The sequence below is a fragment of the Dermacentor variabilis genome, chromosome 7 (genome assembly GCF_050947875.1).
Source record: "Dermacentor variabilis isolate Ectoservices chromosome 7, ASM5094787v1, whole genome shotgun sequence".
In the NCBI taxonomy this organism is placed as follows: Eukaryota; Metazoa; Arthropoda; class Arachnida; order Ixodida; family Ixodidae; genus Dermacentor; species Dermacentor variabilis.
The window spans coordinates 100,720,916-100,748,534 of NC_134574.1; the positions used below are offsets into that span (position 1 = coordinate 100,720,916).

The window sequence follows — 27,619 nt, forward strand, 5'->3', positions numbered from 1 at the left end:
ACGCAGTGAACAATTAGGCATCGTCAAAGCATTATGAATCCTAGTGCTGTGGCGCCATCTGCTAATTAGAAATCAAACAAGCTTTACCCACTCGGTTCCGTGTCTGTAGTCCCAGCAGCGTGAAAATAAACAGCCGATCTCAATAATTACGATAAAACAAACCTAATGATTCGACCTCAGCTTGAGAAGAAACTTAGCGATGAAGGATTTTACCGCTTGTTTCTTGCTGACAGCGCGGTGAGCCAGTAACAAGCGGATATTCGGATCGAAGCGGGCAGTCTGGGCTGAATGGGTGCCGCCATGTTGGCTGCATAATCACGGTGGTTAGGGCGGCCATTACGGTGAACGGCGGTATCTGCCATAGTAATTCTCGGTATACGACGTGCATTCGCACAGGTTATAACATGTCACGTATCGTTGTGCCGTACTAAATGTAGCGATCAAAAATAAAACTATCTAGCGTATACCCAATAATCAGCTGCATTTACGCCCGGAACTATATACCGCTGCGCAAGGATATTACCTGTGTCCCCCCTCGTACCTTCAGCAGTGCTGCAACCAGCTTGAGAGGTGGAGATAGCAGTCATGGAGATAGGAAAAATATAGGAGGGAGCATTACTTCACGCAGCCAGCCTTGGCGAGAGAACGCTCAGTGAAACCACACTGGTGGCCCAACACGTGACATCTTGTGTCGAGATCACGAGATCAAGATTTGTTTAGATGTTTTTTTTTTCTTTTTTTTTCGGGGGGGGGGGGGTTACGTGCCAAAACCACTTTCTGATTATGAGGCACGCCGTAGTGGAGGACTCCGGAAATTTTGACCACCTGGGGTTCTTTAACGTGCACCTAAATCTAAGCACACGGGTGCTTTCGCATTTCGCCCCCATCGAAATGCGGCCGCCGTGGCCGGGATTCGATCCCGCGACCTCGTGCTCAGCAGCCCAACACCATAGCCACTCAGCAACCACGGCGGGTCTGAGATGTTTGGTTCCCAGTAGATGTGGGAGTAGGTTTTATTCGGTCCGCGCGTGATCAGCTGTAACAATAAAATTCAAACAGCGCTAAACGACAGGACCAGAATGAGGAGACACGTTGGGAGGAGACAAACACGGCGCTGATAGCAGGCGCCGTGTATCGGCGCCGTGTTTGTCTCCTCCTCATTCTGGTCCTGTCGTTTAGCGCTGTTTGAATTTTATTGTCACCATGCAACACCACCTCGCCCAATCCGCTGCCCTTCTGCTGATCAGCTGCCCTGCCGTGGCTCTGCCTGCAGAGGGGGAACACTAAGACCAGCCGCGCACTTTCACGTGTCGGTCGTCATCACGTGTTGGGCCATATCACTGGCCCGGCAGATTTTGGCTTCAATCGCGCTGTGGTATGCTCCCTCCTCTTTTTCTCCTTCCTCCATGATGGCAGTGGAGAAGCGGAGTACTGCGTCGTGACACTAACGAGCGCTCGCTGTCGGCGCTCGTTGGTGTCACTACGCAGTTTCTAGCCGGACATTCCGGCAAGAAATGGCACGCAACGATGAGGAGCTCCCGAAATGCTGCTGCACGACGACGACGAATATTGGGGTCATGCTGGCAGAGAGCCGCCAGCTCTGCCACTCGCATTCTCGAAGCTGAGCGCGTCGCAACTCGACTGGCTGCCCACGACACTATACGCAGGCGGACCAAAATGCTCGTATACCGTCGCCGAAGCGACTCGGCAGCTGGGCGCCGCTCACCAAGAGAACGCCGCACGCCAAGCAAACATCCAACACGGTCGCCGACGCGCAAATTGGTTGCCTTTCGCTGCAGCGAAAAGCGAGTTCACGAAAAAAAAACGTGCAACTGCTTCTGTAAAGGCACGTTTCACTTTCGTGTTCAACCGCTTGCTATGTAAGAGGGATCAACCCCAATGCTTTTCTTTGCTTTTCCGACGCGAAATGCCCAGCGCCATTGCGTGCTCGTTTACAATAGGTCCTCAAAGCCAATCTGCCCCTTCGCTCTTCAGTTAAATTTCACACGCGACAAGATTTCCTATTTGAAGTGCAAAGTGTAATTGGCGAACGTTAGCGCAGGAGGCCATTGCATCTTTTCAGGTTCTACGCACGCCTTCATAATTACTGTCCCGCTCCAAAGTACTGTTGTATTCCAGCCATGTCGCACGACAACGTGGCCGCTCGTAGGCCAGATATAACCTGCGAATAACGCGCGCATACTCAGCACTATCTTTGGTTCCCACTGTCCAAAAGAAGAGCAATATTCAGAAAGAGAACGGTTTTATCACACAAATCGCAGAGAACGCAAAGCAAAGAGAATACAAAGCGCAGAGCATTTCAGGCACTTGTTCAGCGGGCTCAACATTTCACGAATAAGCAACAGGAGCGCCGCACAGACGAGCACGGAGAAAGAAACTAAAACAAGTACCACACTCTGCCAAAAAAGATATTCACTTCAGAAAAATACCAAGTAAAATGCGAGTATACCGGTCCGATCGTCACTGCACAAGTCACTGGAAGAGGTGTTCTAAACACCGAACTACTTTTACCCGTGGCCATTGTCCCGAGCCGAACATTGCGGCTAGAAATAGTACACAATGGCAAGCAGCTCCCGAAATGCTAGTGCGCGGAGATGCCGAATATTTAGGCAATTCGGCGAGCGGATGGCTTTCGATACGTGCACTGTTTCACAAGACGCAAGTGTGCAACAGTGGAGCTCCGTGTCCATTCACTACAATCTCTCGCTTTGCGCACCGCTAAAAAGAAGCCGCACTTCGTGGCGTCGATCCTGTTGGCAAAGGTGATAATTTAACGTTACGTCAAACGGTAGCGAAAACCGCAATAACAGCATGTCGTCCGGCAAGAGTCTCTGTGGCTGCAGTGCTGACGTCGCAGTTCACTCGCTATATTAGACTTCTACAATTGCGTTGGCCATTAACAATGTGCACAGCGTCCAGAGTGAAACGCATGCGTCAATAAACGGTAAAGAAGCCTGCGATTAGAGCCTCTCGCTGTCGACTGCTTGCTTTAATGCACGTACTACCAGAGGAATGACTCAACCAATTTTCTCCACGCCAATGCAATAAGCGCGAGTTCAGATCGCAAGAAGGGCGAACCATAAGAACGTTCACAGAAATGTACCAACTATATGTAATAAAATCGTCCACAATTATATCCTAAAGCACGCATTTTCGTCCACAAGTTATGCAGCCACTTGTATCGTTCACAAGTGCTCTAATTCTCGTCTGTGTCCGGTCAAAAAATGGCATTTCTTGTCGGGGTTCATCCTGGATCCTGTAGGGCACTGGAAAACTTCAGCAAAAGCTTTGGAATTCCTTGCCACCTTGTTACAGTCGAAATTACGGGAGTGCTTGTCACCAGAACTGCTGCAAGAAACATAACACAGCGTCATGAAGAAGACCTTGTCTTCCGAGAGGTCATCCCGCAGCGCCAGCGGCATGCTATTGTCTCGAACGTGGGACTGCTTCATGGCGGTGTATGCTATCTCAAAAGCAGGCACTTCCGGGAACAGGCTGTGCTCTACAGCACCGTCGAAGCATCGTTCTCTGTCGTGATATTCAAACAGTGTTGCATTGGACAAGATGCTTTCGACTTCGGATCCGTTGGGCGTCCACCTTACACCTTCTCGGTCGAATGCACGGACCAAGTGCCTCGCCATGAGGAACAGGAGACCACCGTACAGCATGGCCTTCGCCCCGTTCGGATAGTACAGGGGTGCTGCGATGGTGGCAGTTGCCATTTCCATGATGTTGGAGACGTAATCGTAGTTAACATAGCCTGGAAGACTGTTCCAAGGCAGCCTCATCACTTCTTCGTATTGACCAGTCATCATTATTGCGCTTGCACTCTTTCTCGTTTCCATCCACAGGGCGGCGAAACTCGTGGCATTTTCGGTGAACTCGCCGTACAGCTTCTCCAACAGGTCAGCATTCACAACGGCCTTCGGAGGCCACAATGATCTCTTCACAGCGAAGATCTTCTCGGTCAATCGCGCCTTACTCTCATCGTCCATCCATTCTGAAGCGTTTACCTTTTCCACAGCCGTCGAGACCACGTCGTCAAAGCCCTCGTTCACGGTCTTGATGTCTCGCGTCTGGAACCGGAAGATGAAGTCGAGCGCAGCAAGAAGAATCTTGTACGATGCTTCTACCTGCTTGCCACAGAACACAGGCAAGTAAGCCATGGCTTTCTGCGTGCTGCCGTAGTGGGCAATGAGAATGCGATAATCTGACACGGGAGCGTAGTACTGCACGAGCAGCCACGTCAGATGCATGTTCAGCTGCCCCACGTCGTACTTTTGGATAAGCTCGCTGACGGTGCGGAGGAGGCGGACATCGCTGACGACGATCTCATCATCGTAGCTTAGCTGTCGTCTGAGCGGGATGGATCGCTGGAAGCTGCGAACCCATTCAAGAGCCGAGGCGTTCGGAACGTAGGCCGAGATATTGCCGAAGGAAAACACCGCCGGCTTCGGTGAGCCTGAGTAAAACAGCGAGTTCAAGGTTTCGAGTATTTGTTCCTCCATGACTCGGATCTCGTCGACATGAGTTTTGTTGGTGTCCGGTCTCGTACTGCTGTCCGGATACAAGTCATAAATAAAGAGTTCCCAGTACTTAATGTAAGCGTGTCTAGCTATCTGATGGTGGTGGAGCAGTGTAGGCACGAGCATGCTCGGCCGAATCTGGAACCTGAGCCTTGCAGCTGGTGGAGATTGATCCGGGGCCTCAAGCACACTCACCGACATCCAAAACGGGGACTGCCACGAATAGGCAAGCTTGAGGGCGAATTGTAGCGGTGGTTCTAACTCTCGCGCCGGTTTAGGCCAGTCCAAACCTTGTTCCCTGATGAAGTCGAGGAAAAGCGACAAATCAGGCTTATCCGACGGGTACTTGTCCACGCATCTGCTGTACATGGCGAGCGCCTTCATTGCGACGGGAATATGAAGCGTGCCACCGTTAAGAATGTCCGGGAGTTGCCTGAACCATGACAGCCGCAGTTCGTCCATGACTCCACTGAACATCAAGCGGTCAGAGGATGAGCGCGCCGCCGAGCAAACGAATCCATGAAAGTCCTCGCAGGGGTCCAGCGTCCAGTTGAGACCCTTAGTGAGCAGCGAGGCATGCGCACGGCAGTCCTCCGTGTTGCATAGCGGAAGGTGGCTCTCAACGCGCTGATGCAAGCTCGAAATGAAGATGACGAGGAAGCTGAGGGCAGCGACGAAGCCGCAGCTGGCTAACACGAGCGTGCAATGGTAGTTTTTTGCAGCGGTGCGTTCCGAGGTTTGCGACGAGACCGGAGATATCGCACCGTCTCTTGGCTGCAACGAACAATTTTCATTGTTATCAACGAAGGCTGTTTGCCGTAGATAATCTGAACTCCGCTTCTTCAATATCTTTAGCGTACACTTTACTAAGAGACCAAGGAGGATAAATGCGTTCAGTGGAGGCTTATAGGCATGACATTACCCTGGTACGTACCTCAGATTGCTTTACTGTACTTCTGTAGCAATTCGCCTATATTCTAGGTGTCTTGATTTTCGAACAGTGCTATAGCGCACCGATCGCTTTACATTCCTGTCTACAGCTGCGGACGAAGGAATCATATCAGGCGGTATGCGGAATCATTAACTAACCTAACACTTTCAATTGATAGTAAACAGATACACTTACAGTTCGTTTATACCTGCAATAGCATTTTTGCAACCACAATAGACAGTTGGCATAGTACTTTTTAATTTCATCACGAGTTTTTCTACTATAGCTTGAAAATATTCTTACTCAAGAAAGGTCCGCTCTTAATGATAATGGAACTTTTGACATCCTGAAGGAATGAACCCCGCATGTGCTTTGCTTTACGTCTGTACTTGCACGTAACTTCACAAAGTGGGCGTTCACGATCTGCGCTATGTCCATGGCGCAACAGAGAGTTGTGGCTTGTGCCTAAGCCCCTTACCATTGGCGAATTATCGGATTCCGGCCACTTTGAATGGCGAATGATTATGTTGATGATGATTTTATTGGCATCCCCTCTGAAAGGGGGCGACCCCACCGTCTCCTTGTTCTACAAAGACTCCTTGTCTTCTTGGTATAATCAGAATTCACTGCAAATATCCCTCTTTAGCATGTTGTTTACTTCTCCTTGATCGTTTATTTCTTGATTAATACACCTATCCCTTTATTGTATACATATATACACCTGTGACGATTCCAGTTCTATCACTCACGTCACTGCTTTTTTCTAGCAACATTACAAATGTCTTTCGATTATTTCGACAGCTGAACAGTTAAGGATTTTATCCTTGTTTAAATACTCCGTTTCTGGAAGGTGGACGGATTTCATATGGGTCTTGCGGGGTGAAAAAAACAATACATTTAACTTGTCCGTAGATACATTAGAGCTTGCCGAATTCCGGGTTACTGGAGAGCTGCGCGGCAGCAAAAGCGCTGGTATAGCGACATCTGAAGACGCATAGTCTAACCAGAGAGAACGCAAATATAGTACTACCGTTACTTGCATGTTCCACTTAACTGATGATGTACAGCGTTGGTGGTGTTGTCATCGTTAAAGAGACTGAAAACCGCGCAAAATGTGCCGTGATATGTGGGTGGAAATGAGAAGTCCATGATATACAGTGATTAAATCTAGGGATGTTATTCGCGACATAAAAGGTTATTAAATAACACAAAGAGCCGCGAGAAAGGGTACCTGGCACGAGCTGGACATGAAACTTTGGTACTTGGGATGTACGCACTCAGATTACGGTACTCAAATCGGCTGTTATTAAGTGCATCGTGCGTAATGTTTGACAATCGCAGTCGTTATATTACATTGACGTATGCGCTTTATGCTATGCCCATATTACGAACGTTTGTATTATCGAACGCATTGTAGTTGGACGCATCGTCAGAAGATGTTCACAACATTCTGGCATCTGACGGCTTCCGTAACCCAGTGATCCGGAAACGATATTTGCGTACAAGCTAGAACAATCAAATATATTGGCCTACTATTATCTGGACTTTTGCTACAGCAAACACAAGCCTCTTCCTGTCGCGAATATTTGTTGAGGTGTGTTTTTTCTCCCCAGGCAGCTGGCAGGACCTTGTATAGCGAGGCAAAGCCCTTTGTGTGGCCGTGGCTACACTGGTAGCGACAACATTGTGGTGATCTGTGCAAAGACAACGCATTTTAAGCATTTCCGTGTTACGCTAGTGTTCTCGTGAAATAAAATTTAGAAAATGGCTCAATGTTGACGGTCATGTTGAGCCTGACAGCTTATGGAGTAAAGCGGAAAATAGTAACGCTCTGCGGTTATATCTCTGTGTTCGCCCTAATTAATGTCTGCGCCATACAATGGCGCCAACAGCTCGTCCGCTTACGTAGACGCTTACGTCATCGCTAACCTGGAGACATATACACCGGGTACATTGGCCATCACCGGAGTAGTTTATTTATTAGCTGCCGCGTTGGTGTCGCCATTATGATGTGCAGTGTTTAATCAGTTTGGGCGCCAGTTTTTATTCGAGGGACCAACAATATTTTCTATTTGACTTTGGGTGCGAAACGTTTCAAGCGGCATATTCGTTACAGTCAGTATTTCTTTCCTTTTTCCGCCGACGTGAACACTGAAACAAAACATAAGCGTTTCAAACCGTTGTCGTTGGACAAAATTCCGAAAGATGTCGCCACCAGCATTGCTACTGCGATTCAAGGCTGTGCTAACGCAGTACTCTCTAAAGGGTAATACATTTATGAACGAAATAGAACTACCAAATCCCTCTCCCCCCACCCCCAGAATAAAAGAAGAAAATCTGAAATTTTCCTCGAGCAGCTGTGTTTGTCCGGAGTTTACATACGAGAGAAAAAGATGGTTCCACAAGAAGCAGGTGCACTCACCTTGTTGGCCAGTTTGGCAAAAGGACAGACTCTCCGCGCAAGCCCCAAGTTGCCGGGAGATGAGGCAGGCTGGTCGTTTGGCTTGCGTTCCATGTTGGGACTCACGGGGAGCTGCGCACCGCACAGCATAGCCTATTGTCAGTGGTGCCAACACGCTCCACGAATACTTCATCGCTTAGGGGGCCACGCATCGCGTGCAGTCCCGGCTAAAACTAGTACATTGGACAAATGTTTTTTATTATTACTAACACGCCTTATCTGATGCCTGATTCGTTAGCAACAGTCTGCGTGCCTGACACATTCAGAAATTTATTACGGGTTAACGTATACGGGCGGTGCTACCTTGCTCGAAAATTAAATTTTTTTTCTGCGGTACATACGATGGAATCGCCTGTCGTTAAATGGTACAGCCAGTCCACTCTCTTGAAGGAGATACAGCGCAAGCGTTAGCTTTAACGCTTGCGCTGAGAACACCGCAAGAGTCATCGAGAACACCACTGTCCTTATTGGGGTACTATTTTGATACGACGTGGGATAGGTAACTCTCACAGCTGCCGTTATTGTCAGACTGCAACGGAGTATGCCTCATTTATGCCGTCAGGTGTGTACTACATTAAAGTAAAAGCGAGGGGATGCACGTAACAGGGTAAGGTGTCGCAGGCTTAAAGTAATAACAAACTAATAGGGGTTGCCCATGGGAAAGGACTCCGAAACAAACAAATTTACATGGCTGGTATGACGACGATAGCTAAAAAAGGTTTAAACTACGGGCGAAGAGCAGGCGAGAAAAGCCCAAAAAGGTCACGTACATGTGGCACCTGAGGCAAAAAGGATATTGCACATCCGGGTCAAGGCCATGGGTGGTGGCGCTGGCTAACACACTCAAGTCTAGTTCTAGTCATCATCATCAGCAGCAGCAGCAGCAGCAGCAGCCTGGTTACGCCCACTGGAGGGCAAAAGCTTCTCATACTTCAACTACCCCGGTCATGTACTAACTGTGACCATGTTGTCCCTGCAAACTTCTTAATCTCATCCGCCCACCTAACTTTCTGCCGCCCCCTGCTACGCTTCCCTTCCCTTGGAATCCAGTCCGTAACCCTTAATGACCATCGGTTATCTTCCCTCCTCATTACACGTCCTGCCCATGCCCATTTCTTTTTCTTGATTTCAACTAAGATGTCATTAACTCGCGTTTGTTCCCTCACCCCAATCTCTTAACGTTATCCCTTAACGTTACACCCATCATTCTTCTTTCCATAGGTCCTTGCGTCGTCCTCAATTTGAGTAGAACCCTTTTCGTAAGCCTCCAGGTTTCTGCCCCGTACGTGAGTACTGGTAAGACACAGCTGTTATACACTTTTCTCTTGAGGGATAATGGCAACCTACTGTTCATGATCTGAGAGTGCGTGACAGACGCAGGCATACTCAGATCATGAACAGCTGGTTGCCATTATCTAGTCAGCAGGTTGCCACAGTTCTAGTAAATATAGATAAATTCCCAGAAAGTTGATGGGAAAACGGCGCTGCAGTGGCTCAACTGGTAGGAGGATCGCACGCGTAATACGAAGACTTGGGTTCCTGCCACACCTGCGGCCAGCTCTGCTTTCAAATACTTTGATTTCAATTTTTTATATATAATTCAATTGAATTAAAGCACACATAATCTCCCCTTTGCTGTTCTTGGTGCTATTCGTATTACATATATGTAATACATGTGAAAGGATAACCTTTTCAAAAGTTGCGTTGTTATTGTGACTTACATAGGCAGATAAGCCGGCCAGAGATATCCTCTGGTCACCCTCCAGGTCGTTCTTTTGCTTTCTCTGTCTCTCTTTTTCTCTCGGTGTTTCACGCATGAGGAATTGCATTCAGTAAAACATTTTTTCAGACTAGGTGGTTTAAAACTGAGGACAAAAGAGATGCGCGAAAGAAACAAGAACCAGACGATTATACAAGACTGGCGCTTTCTTTTAAATAAGGTTAATTCGTTTCCAAATCAGGTATAAACCTCAATTGGAGGTAGGGGCCAGTGCCATGTACTCGCCTCGTGCTTCTTTCTTTCATGCTATCGTTCTGCCTTGTAGTAGTTGATTCATTTACTCACCTACCACGCACTTCGAACGAGTGGAATCGCCGGCACCCATCAGTGAATACTGTTGCAGACGACAATAAATTCAGTAATGCACAGGCTAACATCGTTTCCACCTGGTGAATGATCATTTCATTTTTTTACCCCTGCCGACTACTGTGTAACAAAAAATAAATATATTCCAATTTTTCTTCGGTATAGCTAGCGCCGTACAAGCAGGAACAACCAACAGTTTTCATGCGTCCTCCCGTACTGCCTAGTTCTACCAGTGATGTCATTTTGCCTTCAGCGTAGTTGAAATAAGCATGCAATGATCCCGGACCTGTTCCAGACGACCAGCAGCTCCGGCTATCAGCTTGTGCGGCGACATCGTTCTCCGCGTAGTCCGTTGGCTCGGCTCCAGTTGACCTCTGGAGGCGCTGGACGCGCGACCCCGGAGGGCACGCCCTGCTCCTCCGTCCCGATCCTTGGCCGAAGCCTGCTCGGCGGATCCGCCGGCGCTGGTCGACGGGGCTGCGAAGGCCACGGAGGACGCCGATGTCACGCCGCTCGACACCGGAGCGGGCTCCACCGGCGAAGTGCCGCCTCCGTGATCGGTGCGCTGACCTCCGTCGGCGCTTGGTGTCGGTACTCCCACCTTGGGACGGGAAATCGATAATTTTAGCTAGGCGACCACTGGCAGCAGGCAACAAGCAACGATTAGGTTACGGGATGACATTGCGGGTGCCTATAGGAGGGAGTGCTAGTGGCCTACGTGAACTATGGTTGAAAAGCTCGGCGCACAGAGCCAGGGCACTCCATGTCGAGCGCATGCAGCGCTTCTTCAGAATTACAAGGTTCACGATGTGACTGTGGCCACTACTTGCCAGAGAGGCCATCTCCTGCCGGCCATCTCGTATGCCTGCAGGGCGACTCCAGCTAGGAGTTGAGGTGCCTCCTCGGCGTTTTGACAGAAAAGCCGCTCTTCTTGAGGCCTGAAACCGTTAACTAAACTTTGAAAACAACTTTATTCTGTACGTGTGTGTCTGAGTGTACGCGCTGTAGGAGCGCTTTGATCATCGCTGTGTTTGCACCAAAATTATCACTCACCATCTAGCAGCATGCCATGCGATCGGTGTCTAACATCTCCAGTTTATCGGCAATGCCCAAAAATCCTTTTTACATATGCCACCTTTCGTTTTTTTTTTTTTTTGCTCTTTAGAAAAATATTTTAAAAATTACCAGTGACATAAGAAATTTGTGAAGCCTTGCCGGTTCACTTCGGAAAGCTGCCGAAATTACCAGCACAAAAAATTGCATTTACCGGAATAACTAACCGCAATGCCGCTAATAAAGTAGATGTTATTGCGCAGTTTAGGGCACATATTACAATAGCGAAATCTAAGCCGACCGTAGTGATATCACGTTCGCTTAGCAGAACGTGCAAGTCTAGCGCCGCGTTTGAAGTACTCAGGCTTACACCATCCGATAAAAAAAGAGGAAAATGAATTGTGGGATTTTACGTGCCAAAACCACTTTCTGATTATGAGGCGCGCCGTAGTGGCGGACTCCGGAAATTTCGACCACTTGAGGTTCTTTAACGTGCACCTAAATCTAAGTACACGGATGTTTTCGTATTTCGCCCCCATCGAAATGCGGCCGCCGTGGCCGGGATTCGATCCCGCGACCTTGTGCTCAGCAGCCTAACACCATAGCCACTGAGCAACCAGGCTGGCAGAAGAAAATGCGAGGAAGTCGAATATTATGCACTGTAGGAATAGATCCTGACTAATCGTGCGCTGATGTCTGTAAGAAATACTGGTGTTCTTTATCGACCATCTGTAAGTACATAGAACACGACCAAGTGGGATGCATTTTGACGCAGATCGCCATCCCTCAGCGTTTACCGGGTGTCCTAACCTATAGTGGAAAGATGTAAACTGCAGATATGGTCGTTCGCATATTTTTGCGGTCCTAAGTTTTGATTGAGGCCATCGATTTCCTGTAGTTTTGCTGTTAATCCGATAAGACCCAGGTTAAACAGCATCGGTGATATTACTGAACCTTGACCCAGATTTATACACGACGGACGAGCGCAGACATTGCGACTCTAGAGCTACCCTGGAGCATATCCTAGGGAAATGTCTGGCTTTGGTACAGGACAACGGTGATGCAGTCTCAAACAGCGACAGCCTCCGCGCGCGCTGGGAGTCTGCACTGCTCAGCTCGAACCTGCAGCACCAACTCTGGGCCGTCCAGCGAGCCGAGGAAGCCGCCGAGGGCCAACAATCCTTGGCCGAAACCTAGGCGGGGTCCAGGCCCACACCACCAAATCGCAGGGCACTGAACAGCGTTATTTGTACGAATTGTATGAATTTTGACAAATAAAGCGAGTGATTGGACGGGAATAACGCTTCCTTTCGTTTACTCATTTATTTGCCTGCCACTTCTGCGAACAATAAATCAGGCACATTGTGAAAAGTTGGTGGCGGCGTGCGTCCATCGTCCTTGCCTGCGCTCTCTCCCACCGCTGGCCTAAAGTTATACATATAGCTGTCCAGCGCCCCATGACTTACTTCAGCTGTCCTAATAAGTCTGAACATGGGGAACAGAAAGAAGCTTGATAGGCGTAAAACAACGGATCGCGCAGGAATGCAGGCCCCACGATGTCTTAGACGAACATGGTTGAATGGAGGCACCATATGTACTGTGTGGCGTACGAGCAGCAGCTATGTGTGGTCAACGAACGCCAGGATTTCGAGTTCTGCAAATATTTATGATTTCCCAAAGATGACAGATAAGCGCAAGTCGTTTACGGGTGTTTTCCGCCGGAACTCGTTTGGCATGCCCACAACAGTGCCGCTGGAGGACAATGTTTCTGCGTCGGCAGGAGTGGCATAAAAGCAATGTTCGTTTATCATGGCTGTCACTTGTCTGTGCTGACGATGAAGTATTCGTAATGATGGTATTGCTTTCATTGTAGTTGGGCCAATCCTTTTGTCCAGGACTTTCTTTGTTCATGTATATTGCCCACACAAAAAGAGATTAGTCTACGCTTTACGAGATTTCAGTTTTAAAAGCAGGAATGACGGAACAATGCGCCAACACAGTTCTTTAATTTTGATGTGCCGATATTGTGACACTGACGCAGTTATAAATAACTACATTTCCCAAAATATTGTACTGCCGGCAGTTGTAGGAGTGGTCAGAAAAAATACAGCTCGAGCAAGTTTTAGCACCCGGTTATTGTTTTTCATATAGCTTTCTCTTGCAAGAACTTGAAAACGATTAGAAAATTTGAAGTTAGTAATAATATTTTGGCGCTTATGTTCGCCTATTGCATACGAAATATTGTTTTGGATAAAGATACGCTTTGTATTTTCATATTTGCAGCTTGCTTCGTGTCGTCTAACATTACAAAATGTCTAAATAAAAAATGAAGCGTTCTACTCTGAATTGTGTGCGCCCTTTACTGACTGAGGAACCAGTAGTCTTTAATTGCTCGACTTATAAATGCACTGCGCCTCACCAATGAAGGCGCAACGGAGTGTTCTTTCCGGTTTACAAGCGCCCACTTTCTGTGTTTGATGACAGCGCAAATAAATTAAGCACCACGAAAGCAGGACCGCCATATGAAGAAAGAAATTTGGAAGAGAAGGCGCATTGTTCGTGCGCCCGTGATGGGAGCGCAGTTCATGAACGCCCAACCAGATCATGCCACCCCACTCGCAAACTGTGAGAAATGGCGGCCACGCATTCTCTCTTGCTCTCAAAGTGAAAATGTCACCAGTGAGGTCAAAAAGGCATCTTTTTGTTTTGTTTGTGATTTATTTTGTGTAGGATGCCTGCCAGCCGCTAGTAGATGAAGCGGCCTGGGGGAGGGCATGGCGGGCTCGTCGGCATGTGACCGTGGTCAATGTCGACCTCCAGTGGTTGTATGGAAAGTTTCCGCACCCTCGTACAGCCAGCCACCTTCGAAGAAAGCCGACGTGAACTGTCGTCGCAGCAAAAGTCAGTCAAGGCTCTGTTGACTTTTCTACGTGGCAGTGGCCTATTAGAAAGACTGTAATGACCCCATTTCGTCCCTTTTCATATTTTTTTCGCTTTTATTTTTGTCACGCTCTTTCCGCCTTTACTTCCCCTTTCCCTTCCCCTAGTGCAGGGTAGCAAACCGGACGTTTTAAGTCTGGTTAACCTCCCTGCCTTCCTCTCCATTTGCATCTCTCTCTCTCTCTTCGTAGAAAGCATGGTGGGGGCCGCGTTACTCGATCCATCATGGCCGCCGAACAATCGCCCAAGTAGTGCCGCAACTGCCACTCCACCTGTCACGTGGCACTGAACGTCACAGTACTCTTCTACATATCCATGGCTCGCTGTCAACTGCCCTGCTGCCTCACAGAGGCCGTATACCCTCTTTTATTTCCGAGGGCCAAGTTTGGATCGGTGCAATGGTCTGACATTAGAAGCCTTGCGGGAACATATATCGTGAAGTAGCTGCGAAAACTGATCCCCCTCTCTCGATAAGCGCAAGCCAGTATCACACAGCTGTCAGTTTCGCGTTTTCGTCATCGACGAAGGCCGATGCCTTTTCGTATCGACATTTGCACTGTACTTTGCTATGTCATTTCACTACAACCTCGGATAAGATCAGACACGTACAGCCAAAGCTACGTCTTGCAATCCACTTTAGAACATTCCCAAGACAGACATACGATGAGTTGATCAGCGCATCCACTTATTACCACGCAAAACCCAACCACTGTTGGTAACTGACGGTCTCAGCAAAATTTTACGCTACCTAGCGCGATATCTCGTGTCGACTTCACACGTCGCCAGAAAGTACCTAAACGGGAGACGAATAGAATTTTTTTCCAAGCTGTCATGCTCCACGAGCATGCCATGCCGCCTGGGTCAAACCAGCCAAACCTCCCAATCCTTACCCGCATTTTTTTTACAGCGAATGTGTATATGGCTAGGTTCTGGAAAAATTCCGTGCGTCTATCGAGCCCTGTAGATCGAAAATTTCTCACCATACATGCACCGATCCCGAAGATAGTGTAATACCTGCCTGCCCGCGGCGGAGGTGAAGCCAGCTTTAAGCACTCCGCCAACTTGCAAAAAGAAGTTTAATATCTTAAGTCAAAACACACCCGTATGAGATATTAATGTTATAAGAACAGATACTACACTTTGACCCGCGTCGGCCATGTCTACGTTCACACCACCCTCTCTTTTTCGGCTCTCCAAGCGCTTCCGTATTTCCTCTCCTTTCCTTCCGCTCTCCCGAGGTGGCGGTGCCGTAAGCTTCCTGCACGCCAGGACCGCGAGAAAAAAAAATGCGAACCATCTACGTGGCTCCATTCCCGTAAACTTGGAACGTTTCAGCGGAGCAACGACCAGCTTTCACAGGAAGTATCTGTATAAACAAGTTTGTGTGGCTTGTGTTGTGTATGACCGCTTGTGGTTCTCGAGTCACCTCGCAACTGCCCCTGCACTGCGGGACGGCGACCAAAGCACGATCGCCTTGGCAACGAGGATGTATGTCGACCGAGTGCGGCGAGGTGCGCGTCTATTCTACGTGCAGGGATTCATTAGTGAAAGGTGTGCCGCGTTTTACGACAATACATTGGTACGTATACGCCCCGGTGCCTCATTATCTTGTGAGGCTCAACATCGTGGAGGAGTGCCTAGTCGCGCCTCGCCTTCCATTTATGTGCATACGACGTTTGACATATAGCAATGGAGAATTCGCCATTAAGGGGCCCCCATGCACAGCTTCGCTGATCATCCACATTCACAGAGTGGAATGGCACAGAATATCTTCCTTTCCTGCGATAGCTTGCCTCCTTACCGCTGTGGTGGCACCGGAGACAGTTGATGCCACAGCCTGATGACGGTCATGGAGGGGGTGAACGCCGCTAGCGCTTATTGGCGACGCCGGTTCCGCGCTAGTGGCACTTCCTGGTGAGGACAGTTGCCCGGTGACGAGTGTTCCCCGCGATGCTGGCTGCTCCGCGGTGGGGCCACCAGGCGAATGTGCGGATACGGGGCTTGCCGCACCACTCATGGGCATGGGGCTCAGATCAGCTGGGGAAACAATTCTGGCAGGCGAGGCGACTGAGGATGGCGCGGTGCCGCCCTCCACCGTCTTCCGCCGGTCATGGCGACGTCGCGCGCTTTTCTTGCCCACGTCCTTCGACATCGCGACCTGGGTAAGATGCAACAGCATGTTTGACGTAGAAGGGCGCCCGCACACTCTCGTCCAACTTCTCCAAAGATAACAACTCCGCCAGAGCCTTTGCAAAGGTATACGCGTGGCGTTTTTGATATAAAGAACAGGAACCGAATCATCCTCAGTCTCCCTGCGCCAAAATTTCCATTAACTTCCACTGTGTCTGTTCGTTTCATTACATATAGCTTTTACAGCTTCAGACATTTGTGGGAAGCTCTGTTCGGCGTTCGTGTTGCAAACTGAGAGCTGCCTTCACAAATAAAGAAGATTGTGCTCTGTCCTAGACTAAGCTGGTCTGGATACCTTTTAAAGCGAAAGCTTTACTGGCCGCGAACTTGTGATTTTGCCGTGGCCGTGCTCCGAGGAGTCACATGACGTTACACCGCGTTCCTCTTCGTTGCGTTCGCCTCCGCTCGCTCGCCAGCTGCGTCGCATGCTTGATAACATGTCGGAGGATTGAAAAGGAGAGTTCGCGTGCGCCGAAACCGCAGTTGATGCGGCAGTATGGACGATGACAATTCTGATAAGCAGGAGGCCTGGAATCGACATCGGAACGAGATGAAGAGGAAACGAATCGCCCAGGAAACAGACGAACTGCGCGCCGAACGACTGGCTAAACGCCGCACCATAGCTAGACAACCAGACTAACCTGGACTTGCAATCAAGATTAATCAAGGCTAACCATGCTATGCTTTAGCTTTCGCTACGTATATCCTGGCATAGCCGAGCTAAGCCACTGCTAATTTTTTCTAATGTAATGGCGTTATAGCCGGACTTCGCTCACTTTGGCGGTATGGCACTTCTCGACAAAACAATAAAGGTCGTTAACCAAGGCGGTGCCACCTAACCCTGGGCACGTCGCACTCAACGTCGTATTCATTGTCGTACTTGGTGCAGCATCGCTAACGGGTAGCGTTCAAATGCATTGGCCTGCCACAATATGTTAATCGGGTACGGTCCTAGCCAATATGGCGCGCGGTCACATCGAGAATAGAAAGAACCCGTGACAACTATTGCTGTAAAAGGTGCTGAAGGCGTACCTCTTAATCCTGCTGATTCAACGGTGTGCAGAGCGTGGCCGACTGGAACGCGACTTGTTCTTCTTCGACGCTCGTGGCGCGCGCTTGCGTGTGCTTGCACGGGCTGCTGCTGCTGGTCTGGTGATGACGTTGATGGTTTAGCGCTTGAATAATGCAATGTGCAGTCGCGATCAAAAGTTAGGGGACGAAAGGAGCCGCGACATCTCTCCATCAGCCTAGGCATTCCGGCTTAAATCATAAGCCAGAATCATATTAAACAAATTCCAGGGGTCCTATAACGTAAAACTATTCCAATCTGTTTTGATTGCAATCTCCTGACGTCAAATTTTCGTAACCACCCGCGCAAGCATCTGGCGGTAACTCGCAGCGTTGTTAAAAAGCCCAATCAAACGCTCTCCAAGCTTCTGTTTGCTTTCAAAACGAATAACATTGCCTACATTGAGCGGTTTTGCTTATCTAATTGACCCCGTTTACATGAATGCGACAGTGGCGCATCGCATTTTCAAGCGCATTTGGGAAAGGCGATGCGACGTCGTTTACATGTAGTGCATTACCTCTAGCGAGAACGTAGTGCCACATGGTGTCGTATAAGGGAAGTGCAGCCGACTCCCGGTCTAACTGGTTTCCGGTAGTGGGCCGAGCGCACGTTGGTGGCTGAGTCCATAGAGTTAGTAGAACAGCTGAGTCAACTGAGTGCCGAGAAATAGGTTCGCGTAGAGCACGCTGCGGCGAGCGAGGCTGCCATGGCGGACGCCATTTTGCTTCTGCTTCAGGCGTTGCTGTCTCGCAGCTTCACCAGCGCGGCAGTCCCGCAGCTAATTCCTTCCCATAATTCCTAATGCGACGATCCTGCGTTTACATGCTCCGCGAGAGTCGACTCGCCCCCGTAAATCTACCCTCGCCTGGCGCATTAATGCAATGCGCCTTCCTAACGCATTATCGCTATTTACTTGAATGCGATGCGCTAGAAATGCGATGTGATGCGACACTGTCGCATTCATGTAAACGCGGCTATTGTCTGACAAGCCGTGAGGAGCACGCTCTAGTGGAGAGAGTTTCTATGGGGCTGAGCGAGCGCAGTAAATAGATAACTAAATTCGGAGGGTGGTGCCGGCGTCTGCGGTTGGTCCGCTTCCTTTTATTAGCTTGCGGTGGCTTGTCGAAAATCGCGGCGGCGTGGAATGAATGGTTGAGAACTACGCTAAAACAGATCCTCAGCAAAGAAGAGTTGGCAGAGCGATGCGGCATACGTGTCGACAGGGCTCGATAACTTTATTCTGCCACGCAAAAAATGTTTATTACGTTCAAATAAATCCATTTTTTCTGGCAGCTTCGAGTAGCCAGAGTAGCCAGCGATCCTCCGGCAGCCATCTTCTCTTAATTTCGGAACCGGGAAGTCTCCAGCTATTCAGAAAAAAATTCAGTTTTGTTCCCCATGTTAATGCATATATAACGCATTCACGTCACTTTCACGCGGTGACGGGGAGTGACAGGCAGGCAAAGTGGGCCCAGCCCGAAAACTTCTGACCAATAGGAGAGGACTAACTGCGAAAAATCGTCAAATCAGAAATAATCATTTTTTCTTATTTTGTTCGGCCTGATCATAATCAGTGTGCACATGTCATTCAAAATGGATAACTATGGCGGTTTTCGTGACGTCGCCTAACAGACAGGACAAGTGGGAATGACCCGAAAATTTTTTACCAATCGTAAAGGACTCATATTAGAAGTGGAACGGAATAGTTCGGTACAGCTTTACATTATAGAGCTCCAAGCCGCGGCGCTGCGCTTCAATATATTTTAATTTTTTGCTTGCTCCATGGTCCCTAAACATCTGATCTCGACTGTACATGCGTAGCCGTACGAAAGAGCGTGAACAGAAAAGACTACCACAAAAAAAATACACTTTGTCAAGAAAATGCAAATAATAAACTTATTTCAACTAAAGTAACCCTATCAAATAAAAATGTATTTACCATGACGACGAGTTCAAATCTTGTTCTTCTTTGTTACCTCCTGAAAGCACTTTACCATTTAATGTCAGAACAAATTACATTGCAATGCCGACCTCATAAGCCGTCGCATCAGGAGGCTGTCAGTCCATTGTTAACATTCTTTAGGACAACGAACCAGCACAGGCGACTTTAGCAACCACTAGCGTTAACTGTTACATAATGCCTTAATCGTGTACAGGGATCGTCACAGGCTGTGATCGAAGACAGAGCACGGACTGTGTTTGTGTCGCGGTCTCATATTAATGAAAGGAAGTGCTTGTGCGAAGGATTTTTCAAAATGAAAAGCAACCCGAAGCGCATTATTTTTCTCGATGCATGCCTGACCACTTTGTTCAAACGTGATGTCCAACCATAAAACGTATTCTAGGATATAAAGAATCACTTTCTCAATTTCTAATTATTTACCATATATCTATTTTTGGAGGCCTACATTTCTCACGATATCGTTGTTTACCTCCACTATAAATGCTATCTTATGTTTAATTGTGATGGTCGTTAAAAATGAAATTTTTTTTTTACTTAAGCCATTTCACTGCTTTTTAGTGTTCTTTTGAAAGGTGGGAAGGGGGCTACATGCAATCAGGCATTTTCGTCTTTCTACCTGGCTCGTTCGTGAACAGCCGTTATTATTATCTGAATGAAATAATTTGATGTTTCAGTGGAAGTAGCACGCAACATATGTCACCTCGTTTAGGTGGCGATTACCTGGATTTATTTTTCAACGGGGTACCTGGGTTATTTTCGTGTACAGAGAAGGCCCTGCTACAAGAGCAGTTCAAAACGCAGTGCGGTGAACCGGAGCCGGCTACTCGAAGCTCCCGTGTGAAGGAGGACGATGTGTATCAATTAAGAAAGTCATATGTCTAATATATTCATACATCCTACAGGCAAACTGTTCTGCACGTGTTCGGTTCTCTACGCAGTTGACCGTCGCTCCAGTAGGAAGCCATAGGCGAAGTACTGTTCATGAGTGAGTTCTTGACCGGAAGTTCAATCACCTTCTATGACGCAATGACATGTGCCCCTCCAGATGACGCTGGCCGCCGCTATGGTGGTAGTACTCTCGTGAGCAGTTGCGGCTACTCGAGACGACGAGCTGCCGTTGCCGCTGCCATGGCCAGCAGTCATAGTGTTCCAGTGTTGCACATCAACCACGGCCGCACCGGACTCCCCCTGATGGTTGCAATGACGGACCTGCAGTTTACACTCGGCACCACAGAAGCAAAGTCGCTGGTACTGCGTCCTGCTCCATGCGACGTCGCCGCGTCAGTGTTTGACCCATTCGCCGACGCCATCGGAATCGGTGACTGAGCGGCCGTCACCAGGACGCAGACGCCCAGCACGGCGATGATCACGTGCAGGCCCTCGATGTGGACCGGCCCGACCGGAAGGCTGAGCCGTGCCTGCACCTCGGGTTCCATGGTGCCGGCAAGCTCCTGATGATGCTGTAAAAACGTCGCGCAACTGTGGCGCAATGACGGCTATTCCTGTAACTGGAATCGCCGGTCGCAGTCGGGGAGCCTCGAACGTTGGCGTCCGCGCGAGCTCTTCTTGTTCTTCCTCTCTCTCTTCTTCCCTTCCTTTCGTTTTGTTGATAATGATGATCAATCCTTTGATTATGATGGTGATGATGATAGTGACGAACATGAAAGCGAGACACATATGAGCAGAGAAATCGTAAGGTAAGAGCAGGGAGGGTACTTAGCTTTAGCCAGGTTGGCTACCCTGCATTTGAAAGGGGAAAGAGGGCGCAAAGCTCATTACAAGAAGAGAGCGAGAAACACAATCTATATATATATATATATACGTTGATATTTAAATTATGGCGATATATACATATAAGGAGCGCATACTCCCCTCCCCCCAACGGCCTCACAACGAGGTTATGAAATTCTTCTACATGTCTAGAAGGGCCTTTCCACCCCCTCACCCCAAGTTGAATAGGGCGCCAGCCGTTTCTCTTGGACTGTTACAGACTGGAACATACCCATGTCTGGCCCGCCCACACGAAGTCTACCGAGACGAATATAGCGACGATGCCTGTCCGTCCTGCGGGAAGACCTCCATCTCTAGCATGCATGCTGTGGGAGTGCGGGTCGAGATACTTCAAGTTCAGCAAAAAGGAGTGGGACTTGCTTCAGCGTAGCCCCGGTCTACAAATCCCGGCTGTCCGGCGTGCCCGCGACCGGGCCAATGGGCTAGACTTGCCAGCCCCGACGTGGGACTAGCTGGGTGCCCAACGAGTTCGCGTCCTCGCCGTACTTCCAATAAAGTGCTTCCACTCACTCACTGGTCACGCTGCGCCATCTAAGGCGTCACTGCTAAGCCCACGTGTTGCGTGTGTCAATACATGTTAGGACAATTCTGTCTGCATATATATTCAACAAACAATAAATACACGTTTCACCCTTGTATTTTCATTATTTTATTTTATTTTATTTTATTTTAATGCCATTGACGAGCGGCATCATACCCGTGGCACATCCCCAGTTACCCAAGTTGGCGTAAAGAAGGTTAGACAGGCACAGAGAGACGAACATATTGCACATAAGTGCAGTTCCCAACGACTGCTAAACGTATTAAAGCAAACAGGAGTTATGTCGATGTTTTTCAGCAAGATTCGACACAGTTTCAAAAGTTACGGGAGCACACGCCTCTCACGGTGACTGTCGACGGCAATGAGAATAGCAATGGAAAATGCAGTGACACACCATGTTGCAGAAGGCACGTTTTTTTAAACACGTCTAGCGGTAATTGGGTCTTTCGCTGATGCTGCGATATCGTCCCACTTTCCTATGGCACTCCCTTGCCAACGTCGCACATGAGCATCGAGGCATGACGACGACTGTATGACGCCGACGCAGTGGCAATGGAATGAAGAAGGAACGCTATTGATGGAACGACAAATGCGTATAAGGACAACAGCGTGACGACGATGAGATGTTGATATTGAAATTATGGCGGTAGTATGAGACGGCGACGTGACGACGACAACGGGAGGACAATGAGATGACGACGACTGTGTGACGACAATGGAAGGACGACGATGGTATGACAATTGGATGAAGAAGCGGGAATAACGACGATGGCATGACCAAGACGGCATGACGACGCCGGTGTGAAAAGGGATGCATGATAGCGTCTGTGTGACTACGGCTCAATAACGAGGATGGCATGACAACAGTGGCATAATCATGACTGCGTGCCGACCGTAATATTGCCATAAAATGACGGACAAGGAATGACGCCGAAGGATCGATGAAGGTGGTACGGCGACGAATTAATTAATTATGGGGTTTTACGTGCCAAAACCACTTTCTGATTATGAGGCACGCCGTAGTGGAGGGCTCCGGAAATTTCGACCACCGGGGGTTCTTTAACGTGCACCTAAATCTAAGTACACGGGTGTTTTCGCATTTCGCCCCCATCGAAATGCGGCCGCCGCCGGGATTCGATCCCGCAACCTCGTGCTCAGCAGCCCAACACCATAGCCACTGAGCAACCTCGGCGGGTTATGGCGACGAAGGCATGACGACAATAGGATGACGACACTGAAGTGTTGACGATGATGAAACGACCGCATGACGACGATGGCGTGACCTCAACGGTATGGCGAGCAAGATCACGAAGCTAGAACGACAACAATGAAACGACCCAGACGACATCACAACCAGGAGCACACACCTAGCGGGCCAGACAGAAGGAAGGAAGGAAGGAAGGAAGGAAGGAAGGAAGGAAGGAAGGAAGGAAGGAAGGAAGGAAGGACGGACGGACGGACGGACGGACACTCAAAACCGCTGATGTAAAGAAGGAATGATACTCGCACTAAAAAGTATCTTGTCCTGTGCTCCTGTCTCTAGATTTTCCATCGGAAGCACGCATGATTGCCAACCAACTAGACCACTCATCCTCTTCACTGCGTGCATCTCCATGGTTACCATTCGAAATTTTGTTAATATTTGGCATGTCCAATAATCTGGCATGAGCATACGCGGGCTTGTATTGTATCCCGAATGATCATGCAAAATTATTCAACATGAAGAGCACATGGCATATGGCCTTAACATACCAAGACCCCCGCAATAGTGGAGCCGAGGCAGCGCAGAAAGAGACAGTTGAAACGACAGTGCAATAGTTTCATTTACCCGGTGTATAGAAGAGAACACCATTCAAGAACGCACGGAAATGCATGCGAATGTGCGGGTGAAAAGCGACACAACACGATAGCGCTATGATGATAGGCACGAACTAAGGAAGCCGTCTGCACTAGTGAGAGGTCCCACAGGACGTGATCTCGACGTGTTCGCTTTTCTGCACGAGTTCATAGTGTTACGTTTCGCCTACGACGCGCGGTATAGCCGGCGCGGATGCAACGGACGCCGGGGCTTCGTTCAAAGCGGCAGACATTTTGGCCCGTTCGGCGCCGCCGCTACGCCTCCCCGCCAAGCGCGTCCAGGCATGTTCCAATGCCACGTGTCTTCGTGTGCGTGTGTGTGTGTGCGCATGTTGGTGCCCACGCTTGTCGAAGCGCGGCAGCCGGGGAGAGGAGCTCCCCCAACTGTGAAGCGAGGAGGTCTGACCGGCGCCGGCCCGGCGGATGCGCCACCTACTCTTCCCAACGTGCCCGAGCGGCACAGTCACGTGCGCGTCTATAGAGGCGTTCCTTCTTGCCCTCAACTGCGAGAGTATAAAAGCAGCTGCCCCCGGACGCCGAGGGAGGCTCCGATTTCTTCTGTTGAGTAACGTGCTCTCCCGTCTCTCTACTTCGGTCGACCTGACCGCCCACTCTTTGCGATGCTAGAATAAACAAGTTGTTCTGTTACCAGTCGACTCATGCTTTGCCGGGACCTTCGGATGCTTCCAGTTGTGCCCCAGGCCGCCAGGCCAACGCTACCCTTGGGGCTTGCGACCCAGGTGCAACAACGGGCGTCAGCGCTGAGGTTCCAACAACTGTCTGCCAGCGGTGAGATCGCGACAACGGAGGCCAGCAGCGAAGATATGCAGTTGACTGTATGCTGAGCAGCTCAACGACCATCCGGGAGCAGTGCAACGAGCCCTGTGTGATGACTGGTTGCCTGCAGCGGAACGACTGCGCTGAATTCTTGGCTGCGAGGTTTGGTGAGTGCGGGACTTTCTTCTTCTGAGTTTTGCCAGGCTTTTGTTAGTGTCAGAAACAGAGCTGGTAATTGTGGTTGTCGTTGCTGCCGGGTTAGTTTGCGGCAAGACAATAATAGGCAGTAGAGAAAGCAGCATTCAGAGCAGCCATGGATTTGAAGTCGTTGCGCAAACCGAAATTGCTGGAGCTTGCAAGAGAGTTGGGTCTGGATGTCTCAGACAAACTCAGAAAACCAGAACTCCTAAGGGCTATTCTTGAGTTAGAAGCTGAGGATGACGAGCTGTCGGAATGCCTTGAGACCATTGAGGAGAGGGAGACGGCAAAAAGACAGGAGAGCGAACTTAAAGAACAAAAAGAGCGAGAGCAACAAGAGAAAAAAGAAGAGCGCGACCGTCAACACGCTTTGGAAATGAAGCGTCTCGAGATTGAGATGGAACGCGCTCGTAATGGAAGTCAGGCACACGGTGCAGGAGAACGAGTATTGTTCAAAATGACTGACCTGATGCGGCCGTTTAAGCTTGGAGAGGACATTGGTTTGTTCCTGGTTAACTTTGAGCGAACGTGCGAGAAGCAGGGGTTCTCTCGGGAAACGTGGCCACAGCGCTTGCTCACTTTGTTACCCGGCGAGGCGGCCGACGTAGTCGCTCGCTTGGATAGAGAGGAGGCAGAGGATTTCGACAAAGTGAAATCGAGTCTGCTAAAAAAGTACAGGCTGTCAGCGGAGGCGTTCCGTCGGAATTAAGTTTCGGGAAAATGAGAAAGGCAGAAGTGAGTCATACACAGAGTTTGCGTACAGGCTTATGTCAAACATGCAGGAGTGGCTCAAAGAAGAGAAAGCGTTTGGTGACCACGAGAAAGTTCTGCAGTGTTTCGGGCTGGAACAGTTTTATAGTCGGTTACCTGAGAACGTGCGGTACTGGGTCTTGGATAGGCCAGACGTTTGTACGGTGGCTAAAGCCGCTGAGCTAGCCGAGGAGTTTGCGACGCGTCGGGCTCTCGGAGCTAAGGACGGTCAAAAGGGTGAATTTGGCTCCAAGTTTGAGAGGCCAAAGTTCACACCCATGAGAGCAAGGGGCGACACACGTAGTGCGGATGACAGGAGACGGCGGAGACGGCGGCAAAACGAACGAAAGGAGACGGCGGCAACCGAAGCCGAACGCAGAAAGCGGTTCGAGATGAGGCAAGCGCGCGTTTGTTATACGTGCCAGAAGCCGGGTCACTTTTCGGCGCAGTGTCCGGAAACAAAAACAAAAGTTGTGTTTTTGTCAATATGCAGCACTGACGAGAACATGAAGCTCCTCGAGCCTTACATGCGAGACCTCCTCGTGAACGGGAAAGAGTGCCGAGTGCTTCGCGATTCCGCAGCTACGATGGATGTAGTTCACCCCTCCTACGTAGAACCCGATATGTTCACGGGCGAGTGCGCCTGGATCAAGCAAGCCGTGGAAGCTCATAGCGTGTGTCTGCCCGTAGCAAAAGTGCTTATTGAAGGACCTTTCGGAGCGCTTGAGACGGAGGCCGCAGTGTCATCTATGCTGCCCCCCCAGTACCCGTACCTATTTTCGAACAGGTCCGATCACCTCCTGCGCGAGAAGGGGCTTTTGTTTGGTGAGGCTAGCGTTCAGGCCTTAACCAGATCGAAGGTTCGGGAGCTCGCTGCAAAGGCGGTAGTTGCGGGGCCGACGTTATCAAACAATGAAAAAGGGTCAGAGGCGCAGCAAGCTGATATTCAGAGCACGCCTGAACTGAATAAAATTGAGCCTGTAACGTTAAAGGCACCAGATACTGGAGAGGAAATGCCCGATACGGGAAAGTTAGAAGAGCTATCTGCAGATTTGCTCATCGCGCCTACGTCAGACGGACTTGATAGGTTGCTAAAAGTCAGCCGGTCGGCTTTGATAGCCGAGCAAAAGAAGGATGGCAGCCTAGAAAACGTGCGCTGCAATGTCAAGGAAGGTATCGCCAGGAAAAATGCGCGTTTTGTGGAAAGAGGTGGAGTCCTGTACCGGAAGTATCTAGACCGCAGGGGAGTGGAGTTCGATCAGCTGATCGTGCCTCAATGCTATCGTCAGGATCTGTTGCGCTTGTCGCATGGGGGTTCGTGGTCCGGACACCTAGGAGTTAAGAAAACTAAGGACCGTCTCTTGCAAGAGTACTATTGGCCAGGGTGTTTTCGGGACGCAGGCCATTTCGTGAGGACATGTGACATCTGTGAGCGGGTGGGCAAACCAGGGGACAAATCGAGGGCGCCGTTGAGATTGGTACCTATCATTACGGAGCCTTTTAGACGGCTCGTTATTGATACAGTGGGACCTCTGCCGGTAACAGCCACGGGGTACAGACACATTTTGACTGTGATCTGCCCAGCGACAAAGTTCCCTGAAGCAGTGCCGCTTAAAGAACTCAGCTCAGTTGAAATAGTCAATGCACTACTGTCCATATTTGCGCGAGTTGGTTTTCCTGCGGAAATCCAATCAGATCAGGGCACAGTGTTTACTAGCGCTTTGACGACAACTTTTCTCGAAAGGTGTGGGGTAAAGCTGTTACACAGCTCAGTGTACCACCCACAGTCGAATTCCGTTGAGAAGCTCCACTCCGTCATGAAGCGCGTGTTGAGAGCATTGTGCTTTGAACATCAAACTGACTGGGAGCTGTGTCTGCCTGGGGTGATGTTTGCATTACGGACCGCGCCGCATGCGGCTACGGGGTTTTCGCCAGCTGAGCTGGTGTACGGTCGCTCGCTGCGATCTCCGCTTCACATGCTTCGAGAATCGTGGGAAGGCAGGGGCGACGACCCAGTCGTGGTGGAGTACGTGCTTAGGCTCCTCGAACGCTTAAGAAGGGCACAGGAGTTGTCAGGTGAAGCAATGGCAAAGGCCCAGCAGAGGGCCAAGGTTTATTATGATCGGACAGCCAGGGCCCGTCGTTTCGAGGTGGGCGATGAGGTCATGATATTGCGCACATCGCTAAAAAACAAACTCGACGTGCAGTGGGAGGGCCCAGCACGGATTGTTCAAAAACTGTCGGACGTCAACTACGTGGTGAGTCTGCCAGGAAAGCGGAAAGCACAGCAAGTTTACCACTGTAATCTGCTCAAACCCTATAAACAACGGGAAGCAGTGGTGTGCATGATGGTAAACGTTCCCGAAGAGCTTCCGGTCGAGCTTCCGGGACTAGGCTCAGTGACCTTATCAGTAAAGCACCGCTGTCGCCTGAGCAGAAAACCGAACTACACCAGCTCTTACAAG

General features: G+C 49.6%; 1 protein-coding gene and 1 pseudogene across 1 annotated transcript; both read right to left on the minus strand.

Moving 5' to 3' along the window:
• Positions 1-1,347: 1,347 nt before the first annotated feature.
• On the minus strand, positions 1,348-17,360 carry LOC142587697 (endothelin-converting enzyme 1-like). Its single transcript, XM_075698878.1, has 5 exons — positions 17,241-17,360; positions 15,820-16,176; positions 10,312-10,626; positions 7,901-8,011; positions 1,348-5,321 (listed from the first exon to the last, which is right to left on the minus strand). The coding sequence occupies exons 2-5, from the start codon at positions 16,168-16,170 to the stop codon at positions 3,207-3,209; spliced, it is 2,892 nt and encodes a 963-aa protein (XP_075554993.1). The 5' UTR covers positions 16,171-16,176; positions 17,241-17,360; the 3' UTR covers positions 1,348-3,206.
• LOC142589098 (U2 spliceosomal RNA) lies at positions 14,999-15,176 on the minus strand (annotated as a pseudogene).
• Positions 17,361-27,619: the final 10,259 nt, after the last annotated feature.